Source organism: Limulus polyphemus, unplaced genomic scaffold, assembly GCF_000517525.1.
Source record: "Limulus polyphemus unplaced genomic scaffold, Limulus_polyphemus-2.1.2 Scaffold9205, whole genome shotgun sequence".
NCBI lineage: Eukaryota > Metazoa > Arthropoda > Merostomata > Xiphosura > Limulidae > Limulus > Limulus polyphemus.
Genome location: NW_013674815.1, coordinates 8,134 through 19,243, shown reverse-complemented (window position 1 = coordinate 19,243; position 11,110 = coordinate 8,134). Strand labels below are relative to the sequence as shown.

The 11,110-nt window shown below is 32.8% G+C and overlaps 1 protein-coding gene across 1 annotated transcript in view; it reads right to left on the bottom strand.

The window, feature by feature from the left end:
- Positions 1 to 6,936: 6,936 nt before the first annotated feature.
- LOC106475808 (cyclin-dependent kinase 17-like) overlaps positions 6,937 to 11,110 on the bottom strand; it is an 8,677-nt gene continuing 4,503 nt past the window's right edge. Inside the window, exon 5 of the mRNA XM_022379834.1 lies at positions 6,937 to 10,546. Coding sequence (XP_022235542.1) covers positions 10,515 to 10,546 — 32 coding nt within the window. The 3' untranslated portion in view covers positions 6,937 to 10,514. The remainder of the gene's footprint in view (positions 10,547 to 11,110) is intronic.

The window sequence follows — 11,110 nt, the reverse complement described above, 5'->3', positions numbered from 1 at the left end:
TGTTTGGTGTGACGGGGATTCTAACCCGCGACCCGCAGATTGCGAGTTGAGCACCCTAACCAACTGGCCATGCCGGGGCCCGAAATTTATAGGCGCTGCATCTGACGACTTAAGTGTACGGAATGGCACGAATACACATTTCATTTTCCATCTGCTTGGGGTATGCGACGGTTAAAGGAGATTTATCGTGAAAGCAAATTGTGTACACGCGTGTTGCTTTTACAGGTGATTATCATTGTTGATTGTGTTGCATACTGTTAAGGTTTTTGCCACTGACTTTTGTGTTCGTAGATTCTCACTTGTTACAAGATGTCACACTTTGGTAAGACCTGTTGCGGGTCACTTTTTCGACGGCCCTTGTTTCTTTCCAATATCATTAAGTACATATGACACCCCCGTTTTGGAAATTTGATCTGAACCCATTTTTATGACCCGAGTGTATGAATATTTTGGGATAAAAAGGGCCGTTATCAAAAACGACCAATTTTCGGTGGCATCACACTACCAAACAGCGCAAAACAGTTTCAAAATACAATTCTGATACATTATGTTCCACCTTGACTTTATATTCCTGTATTTGTCAAGTAACATGCTAAATTATCTATTCAAATAGTTTAATATCACGTACTCTACCCTTTGTGTGATATATATATATATTAACATTCCACATTTTAACAAAGAAAATTTTTTGGCCCATATTCGTTTTTTCTGCTAGATGTTGGTGTATTTTTGTATTTCTTCAATCTTATTGTTGTAATCCCTCTGTACATCTACAACTGTTTTATTTATCAATCTGGTCTTCAATAAGAATTATTTTTATTTTAACTTTTCCTTAACTAATACATCTCTTTCTTTTAACTTGTCTTTTAATTTCATCCTGTCTCATACCTCTTCATCATCTTTCAATTTCCTTTAGGTTTTTTTCTTGGTCTTCCTTTAATGTATCGTTAATTCCGAAAAAAAAATCTGATCGACGTATATAAAGTAATGTTGAAAGTTGACGTTTACTCAATGTTCTATTTTACTTTCACCCAAATATTCTCATTTCTAACACTAGTGTTTTAACATATGTTCTTTTGTTGTCTGGATTGTTTTAAATTATTTGATGAAAATGATTCAATGGCCAGTTCACGTAACGATAACAAATTCGTTTGTTTCAGTCTTAACGTTTCTACTAGATGCCTCACTTATACACTATCATAACTCGTAGGCATACGGAAATACCACACTAATTTAGCTTGTACAGTTTCACGGCTTATCGATCAAGAAACTAAATATATACAATAATTAACACGGATCCAAAAATAATTTACTAAATCTTCACTGGATGACTGGAAAAAAAAAAACAAAAAAAAAACTAACTAACTAACTCAAAACACGGTCTCTATTCGCCATTAGTTTAAAGCAAAACACACTGACTCGATGGATGAGTGTTATTCCTCAAGACACGAGCAGAAAAACTTGGATAAATGATGATAAAGAATAAATTCACACGTCTAAATGAAAACTTTTTCAGTTTATTTTGTGCGATGTTCCGAGCAGACAATCTTCGTCAGGCACTAACGGCTATGTTACAATAGAATTAGGCTAGAAATATCCATTAAAATTTGAAATAATACAAAGGTTCTGATTACACACGTTCAATGTAGAGCACAGTGGCAAAAATACTGATAAAAACGTCGTTGAATTTATTACGTAAACTTTATTGAAATTAGCAAGAATACAAAAAAAAATTAGAACAACTAAAATTGGATTTAGAAATAATATATATACGTCAAATAATAACGTAATAGTCTAATACAATAAAATAATAATCAATAATTAGTTATCAGCATTGGGGTTGAAAATATATTGTTACGTCTCCGTTTGTTAATTGATTTTCCGTAACTTCGTTCCGACGAAACTTTAACGACACAAGTCTTTACTTAATAAAACTGGTTTATTCTTTCCGAATATAACTTTACGATACACTTAATTCCAATATTCGCGCTAAAACAAACACTATAACGAACGAACGTTAACTTCAACAATACCCTGTGACTGCAGTTCAATTACTCACTATCTACTCACACATTACATTATCGTCACGTTGTCACCCTCTTTTATATACCAGACTACCCTATATCTAGTAAATACTAGAGCATTCGCCAAGGTACAGGATAGTTCTAGAAAATAGGTGGCGCCACATCAGTCACGTGATTTCGATGACGCAACAATATATTTTATATATTTCTTAATATATCTTTATATATTAAGAAATATTCAAAATTTCTCATTCAGGTTTCTTGAAACTAGTTGATATTCTTGAGATCAGGATATATGTAGCCAAGTCATACATTAATCCTGACTTTGGACTTAGGTTACACATGACAGCGGCCATTTTATAGGGCTTGTGTTTGCTTGGCCATTCTTCTATGTCGTTGCTTCCCTGGATTTTAAGTCATACTCATATGGAGAGGTGGTCAGAAATTTGTATAAGTTTGTAAAAGCTGTGAGTTAATCTTTGTCGAAGTGAAATCCATGTATTAAATCTAAAGCAAAAAAACTCCCCGACCCAAGGATCGCAGGTCTTAGTAATTAAACCAGCCGACAAGGGCGCAACTGTAGTCGTGTGGCAACGAGATATTTATATGCAAGAAGCCCTAACTGAGCAACCCCAACTTCTACAAGACACTCAACAAATATTCAATTTCTGAATATCACAAACATATTCAGAAAGCTATCAAAGAACTTGTAAAATGTAGTAAGCTCCCATATAATGCCAAAACCCTAATTACAAATAATAATAAATAAATAAATCCTAGAACAGGAATTTTCTACTTATTGTCCAAGATTCAGAAATCTGGTTATCATGGCTATCCCATAGTTTCAGCTTGTAATTACCCCACTCAACACATATCTAATTACCTAGAGTTTGTCCTCTCGTTAACTCTCTCCCCTCCTGTGTTAAAGATACCATCGATGTTCTAAACTGTCTTAAAGACCTACAAAACCTGTAACTTACATCTTTACCATAGATATACGAACCCTGTATTTCTCACAATGAGGTCATGCTAGCTCCGAAGCATTTTTAAACAAATGATATACTAAATTTTCCACCATTGAAACTCTCCTTCAAATCGTAGAATTAGTTCTCACAATGAATAATTTCGAATTCAACGACCAACTCTATCAACAACTTACCGGTATCTCCATGGGTACAAAAACGGGTCATTCCCTCACTAATCTGTTTGTTTGAACACCTCTATGCCACTTTGATGATATTTTTCCCGACTCTTTATCCGCTACTCTGACGATATCTTAGGTATTTTTACATGTACCAAAACGTAAGTAGACAAGTTCACCGATTTTGTCCAACAATTCCACTCAGTCCTTAAATACACTTACCAAATTTCCGATACTAGTGGACCGAGTGGATATCAACATACACATTTCACCCAACTCTCTCAAAACCAAAGCTGCCATTCATAAATGATAGTTTACAAGACTGAGACTCTTATGTTCTGAGGACCAACACCTTCTGTTCGAAAACACTGAAATGGCAGTATTTTTACAACAACGTAACTACCCGGCCGATGTCATCAAAAAAAGCCCACAACCACGTACACATCAGTTTAAATCCCACCCAACCTGAGGACAAAAGTCAACGCGATAGAACCCCCTTGCTTTTAACATACCATCCCGTCAACGGATTAGCAGCCAATATCATACAAAAAATTATTAATGACTGTTCCCAAAACTTCCAAAATACTTGCTATACCTCCCATAGTTTCTTATAGGCGTAATCCCAACCTTAAAGACAACTTGAATTACTCGAAGCTTCAGTACAACAATTTCCCCGGAATCGGAACTCATCGTTGTACCAGAAAAAATGTTATATTTGTCCATAAGTTTCATACAGCACCACAATAACTAGCCCTAATTACACCTCCACGTCAGAACGCGTCATTTATTCACAAACTATATACTGGAGAAACAGCCCGCAGACTGGATGATTGTTTTCATAAACACCTTAAGTCTGTCAGAGAAAGTTCTACTGACTCCCCAGTTCCTAGACATTTAATTTCTCCTGACATGGTAGTCTCAGTCATGAGAAATGTGCCATTCAACAAATTAAAAAGAGAAAGCTTTGAACATAGTATTATCTTACAATTCAACACCAAGTCCTGTTGTGGAATAAACGGACGATTTAATTTTAAATGATTACTAAACTCCGTCGATCCTTTCTCTAATTTCATCCCCTTAAACCTTACCTTTAGATGTGTTTACCTTACCTCTTACTCTTGGTTAAATCTTCCATCTTACCCATGTCTTCTCATAATTATTTCCCAAGATTATTATTTTATTGTATTAGGCTATTATTTTATTATTTCACGTATTTATGTTTATTATTTCTACATCCAATTTTAGTTGTTCTAATTTTTTGGTATTATTGCCACTTTTCAATAAAGTTTACGTAATAAGTTAAACGATGTTTTTTCAGTATTGTTGTTACTGTGCTCTACTTTAAACGCGTGTAATTATTTTTTATCTTTTAACGATTATTTCTAGCTTAATTCCATTGTAACGCTTTCTTTGGTGCCTGACGAATGGCATCTGCTCGAAACTCGCACAAAATAAACGGAAAAGTTTTCATTTAGATGTCTCAATTTACAATGACTCAGTGCTTCACCGATTCTCATATTTATAATTTACTCTGATCTCTCGATACTTCCCTAATTTACTATATTTTCGTGATGTCAAATTTAAAACCTCTCTAGTCCAACTCCCACAAGCTTACTTGATGTTAACGTTATGCGTCCTCTAGCTATCATCCTGTTACGTCTCCGTTTGTTAATTGATTTTTCCGTAACTTCGTTCCGACGAAACTTAAGCGACACAAGTCCTTTGGGTAGATATTGAGTAATTGAACTGCAGTCAGAGAGAGACGTATTGTTGAAGTTAACGTTCGTTGTTATAGCGTTTGTTTTAGCGCGAGTATTGAGATTAAGTGTATCGCAGAGTTATATTCGGAAAGAATAAACCAGTTTTATTAAGACACATTACATTCCCCTCTTTTATATACCAGCCTACCCTATATCTAGTAAGAACTAGAACATTCGCCAAATTACAGGATAATTCTAGAAAGTAGAGAGCGTGAGAATCACATGATCTCGATGACGCAACAATCCCAATCAAAAGATTGAAAATATATCTTAGAACACAACCTTGTAGTCCTTGGGACAGTTTTGTAGTCTTTTAGACGCTCTGCATTTTCTTTCGAGGAAAAAACCTAAGATTGTGCATACAAAGCTGGTGAAAGGTGTTGTTACGTCTCCGTTCGTTAGTTAATTTTCCGTAAATTCTTTCCGACTAAACTTTAGCGACACAAGTTCTTTCTTAAATAAAACTGGTTTATTATTTCCGAATACAACTTTACGATACACTTAATTTCAACAGTCGATCTATAACAACGCTATAACTCACGTCTCACGTGGCCAACAATATTCTGTCCGCATACATTCAATTACTCATTACCTTGTTCCGTCACGTTGTGAGCGTCTTATATATACCAGACTACCCCTAATCTAATAATCTCCCGACAATTCACGAAGGAACAGGATATTTCTAGAAGGAGGTGGCGTGATACTAGTCATGTGACCTCGCTGACGCAACAATGTATATTAAACATTCAACGTGAGATAACTGCAGTGGTGGTTCATCAGATGAAATGGAATTTTAAAGATTTTCGTCAGATGTGATAGAGACATGAACTTCAAGAGTATGTTGAATACAATTTCAAGACACTTAGAATTTTGTTCCATATTTACAGCACTACGTAACACGTCTACAGCAACTTCTACTCTTTTCTGTGGTGGGAAGGCTATATCTAGTATTGGGACGACTTGGTTACAGACATACTAACCAAACCAACAAGAGCTGGCATATGGCTTAAAATGGCATAGACTTCCTGATATACTAGATAACCCTCACAACACAATCAAACTCTTTGTCAGTGTCTAACATATCAACATCAGGAACGCTAGTAGCTGTAAAAGTCGCTAAAAAGTAATAAAGGTTTGATTCGAGTTAGGCCTACTGTTTAATATTCGATAACCACTGATTATAATAGTAAGAAGTGATAAAGGTTTGTAGCGGATTAGGCCTACTGTTTAATACTCGATAACCACTGATTATAATAGTAAGAAATGTTAAAAGTTTGTAGCGGATTAGGCCTACTGTTTAATATTCGATAACCACTGATTATAATAGTAAGAAGTGATAAAGGTTTGTAGCGGATTAGGCCTACTGTTTAATACTCGATAACCACTGATTATAATAGTAAGAAGTGATAAAGGTTTGATTCGAGTTAGGCCTACTGTTTATTAATACTCGATAACCACCATTTATAATAGTAAGAATGAAGTAATAAAGGTTTGTGACGAATTAGGCCTACTGTTGATAACCAGTTTATAATAATAAGAAATAATAAAGGGTTATAAAGAATTAGGTCTTCTGTCTATTATTATTGATACTTTATAACTACTGAATGTAATACAAAAATTCGTTTTATTCTTTACAAGTATTGAGTGAGGATATCGCTAATCTCTTAGTTAAAATAATGCTCGCAAATCACTCTTTCATGTACAACAATGCCTGAAATTGAAACTAGTTTTAACTTCAATACTTTTAACTCAGATAATAAACCAAACTAAAGAATAGCTACTTGCTAAAAAGATGTGCAGAACAAACAAAAAAAAAAAAAACATGAAAAAAAATATTTCTATCTGGTAATCTCAAACTAAATTTCACCAAGATTACTTGAATTGAAATATTCAGAATCTTTTTTGCTCGTTCCATGGTTGAATATTAAGCTCTTTATGTAAATTATATAAAATAAACATGTTCTCCACCACTACAAAATAATAATAAGTAACAAAATACAAGGTACACGCATTCACATTTGCAAAATGAAGTTTACTTCCGAAAAATAACCTATACATGATGAACTGCATCTCTACAACACAGAATATTAGAGCCAATTATACAGCAAGTGAGGCTATGGAATGCATTAAACACAAATTAATTGTATAACTCCAAAACATGGAAAGTATAAATGATGACAATGAAAACGCTCAATTTCACCGCATGTCTACCTGCACCCCATTAGCCGCCACTTCTTAGTTTATACATCTTTAACAAACAAACAAGACCCATACTAGTAATTCACGAGTTAAAAAACAACAACATAAAAAGTCATTTACACGTGCTGTCCTCTATTGTAAATTATCTTAAAAGATTTTTAAATAAATCTACAGCATATCACTGATTAATTCGATTTAGTCAGAGCTAAATGTAGCTACGTTGAAAAGAAAATTCCGCTGTTTAATATTTTAAAGTCGGTTTGAAAAACTGGTACACAAAATACGGTGTTTTAACCACGTTTAATAAACCTTTATAAGGATTTTAGAAAAAAACAACAAAACAATTAAATAAAATGGTGCTACCCACAACTTATTCAAGAAAAACAGCTCAAACGTTACTTTTACAGCAATTGAAATACTAACCAAAAATCCTAATTAATCTGTTAGTTATGCTATTCGAAGAAACCACTAGTACACCTTATAAATTCAAACTATCTACACTTATAAACTAAGTAATACAGGAACTGTTCTGATCAACCTCATTGAAACGATACAATTTCTCACTTAGGTGGTTAACAAAAGATTGTCATTAGTGGCCAGAGTATACATCCCCACATCAATATGAAATAGCTATTGATACTGACTGGTCAAGTATCACAGAGCAAACCTACCAAATTATATTCAGAAGAAGAATGACTGGTGGTAAAATAAGAAAGTTGGCTTATCTTTTAAACATTTTTCAAGTACATGTGTATTCTTATTTCTGCAGGATAACATATGAAACATGAACAACCCACCACACTTCTACACAATTGTTTTTTCAACTTACATCTCTTAAATAAAGATTGTACCTTCGAAATGAAATAATTGTATTTACTGAATAGATATGAGCTGATAAAATTTATCAAGTGATAAATCTTTCCTATTGAACATCAAACAAGTTAGTCTGTAACATAAAAGATCTGTAAATGTTAACTACTAACTCAAGAGTTGACCAATAAAAGATAAGAAGGGATCTACTATGCATTAAGCTCTGCAAACACAAACAAATAGTTAAAACTGTTGTAAGCAACAACAACAACAACAAAAAAAAAGAGGTAAACATTTGGCCAAAACCTTGTAATTCTTTTTAACTTACAATTCTTTAAAATTTCTTTATATTCTCATATTTTTTTGAGCTGCATCCATATTCGTTCGTTATTAACATATAAACGGAAGCCAGGTAGGTCTGTAAACAGAAACCACGCTTAAAATATTCAGGAATACAGAAGTGTTTCATAAAGAAGAAATTAGTCTTTTGAAGGTTCTGCAGACGAAAGATAGATCCTGTTTTTCACAAAATTGTTTATTTATTGCTATTTTCATTATAAGTATTCGATTGACAATTTAATATATAAAATGTTATTACTTTTAAATTATTATCCTTTTAATATAGAGATAGTTTTCCATCGTTAGCTTACTCGATGTATTTAGGACTAACCTAAATCTCCTGAGCTGACAAACCTTGTGAAATATTATTGGGATTACAGCCGAAAAAATAGTTAACAGTGAGGGAATTTAACTGATGAAACAATACATTCTAACGTTTACAAGCAGGAACGCAAGTATATTTAATTAGCTATACTCATGACCAGGATGATTTTTAGTTTAAGTATCCAGCTTGCTTTGATCTGAAGCAAATATTAATTTGCAGCATATACACAACAAGGGGAAACAACTTAAACCATACTTATGGTGTTTATACATATAAAAACAAAGAACAGTAAAGTGTAGAGTTACTTTGAATTCAACAAGCAACAAAACTTTCCATGATTTCATACTATGAGACTCGTGATTCCAGAGCATAACAAGAAACATAGTGGAAAACTGTAGTTCATATAATAACTGCTAAGTATTATATAAAACTATTTCAAATTTTATCAATCAAACATTTCATTTACTGTAAAAGAACAACATGAGAAACTGAATTTTAAATTTCCTTAATTTGTGTCTCGGATATGAAGAAAACCAAAGTTATCAAAAAAAAAACTGCCATATTCTTGTCACTAAATAACATTAAATCAATATTAAAACTGTTTTTCCCACATTAATATAGCATTCAAAAGTCTCAACAACACAAAAACATTTCAAACAAAACACTATTAATTTCATTTGACAAAACCTTCATGATTTATATTGTCAACACATTTTTTTCCACAGTTCAGGAAAAGAAAATCATCCATTTTTAACACTTCAGTATCGTACTTATATTTTCAAGTTAAATGTAGGTGGATAATAAGAAAGATGACTGGAAAACGTAACATAGTAAACCACTGACTCAAACAAACAGAGAAAACATTGTTAAAGCATATATCACAGACAGTTTTAAGGATATTACTTATACTCATTAATCAAATGATTACTTTTTATAAAAGTATAAACCAATCCTTAGTAAATTTTAGATTTGGAGAAGTAAAAAAAAAAACACGCCAGTTCTAAATGGATAAATAAGACTGGATAAGTACAGAGGTTTTAGATACCGACTTATAACAGGGGGTTTTGGATGTAGATTTGTACTAGAGGTTGCGTTAATACTGTAAATCGATAAATAGGACTCAATAACTCTTCAGACATTTTGTAGATCATTACTTGTAGATTTATTCATTCTGTTATCATACCTAACTACTCTATCACATTTAATAAAATTCTTACAGAACTGTTCTACATCTTATGGTAACAAACATCAGATACTTCACAGAATGAAGTTTTTTTTTTCTAGTCAACAAAGTAATCTGAAAGAGGGAATACAATTTTAGAAAGATTCTTGTTTTTATACAAAAATCTTGTTTAATGTTATACAGTTAACTTTTATTCAGTATGTTTATATTTTATAACATATGGATTTGGTGACATTTTTAACACGTAAACAATGAAAGTTCTTCTCTCTGCTCAAATTGATTTAAATCTGGGACTAATTAGCACATCAGCTAATGAGGATGAAAACTTTAAGGTTAATCAAAACAACGTGTAATTTTGAAAAAATCCTCAAATAAGATATTATAAATACTGTATTTGAAAAAGGAGTAAATGTATACAACCTACCACTGAGTGCCAAGCTCTTTTAGCATAATACTATACGAAAACAATCCTAATATTACTTCTAAAATCAGTACTTCTCAAGGATTTTATTAGTAAGGGACAAAATGTAAAGCTATTGGATGAAACTCAGAACTACATATCTGCCACATTCTTATAATTATACTGCTTCATTCTCAGTTCTTACTAAACCATCAGTTAGATAGAACAAATTTAACTGAAGAGTACGTAGATATGTATCGTAAAGCTTGTCCTTCATAGCTGCCTTTAGACCTTATCTTTGGTGACATTTTCTTGCTAGTTATTTCTCTATCATCACAGCAACATACTCTGCCTGCGGCTACGACCTGGTAAAACGCATGAGAATGGCTCAATTAAATTAAAATAATTTGAGTGATAAATAGGTTTACATAGAGTTTTGAGTCGAAAATGGTAGTTTTAAGAAGTTGTTAAACTATGGATAGCACGGTAAGAAAAGAAGTATTACTTGGGTAAAACTAAAGATGTTTAATTCATAATAAATATTGAAATAAAACATATATACTATCTTTATTTTATAGAATGTTCTGAAATGACAGACTAACAACACCAATATTATCTTTACTATATGGAATAGTATTATTTAAGAGAATAACTGCATGAATATTATTTTAAATAAATAAAATGCTATTACCTTAGAAACATACTTGAACTAAGGAATGGTACAGTTCTACTACCAACATACCTGATCTACAGAATGGTGCAGTTCAACAACCAACATACCTGATCTATAGAATGGTACAGTTCTACTACCAACATACCTGATCTACAGAATGGTGCAGTTCAACAACCAACATACCTGATCTATAGAATGGTACAGTTCTACTACCAACATACCTGATCTACAGAATGGTGCAGTTCAACAACCAACA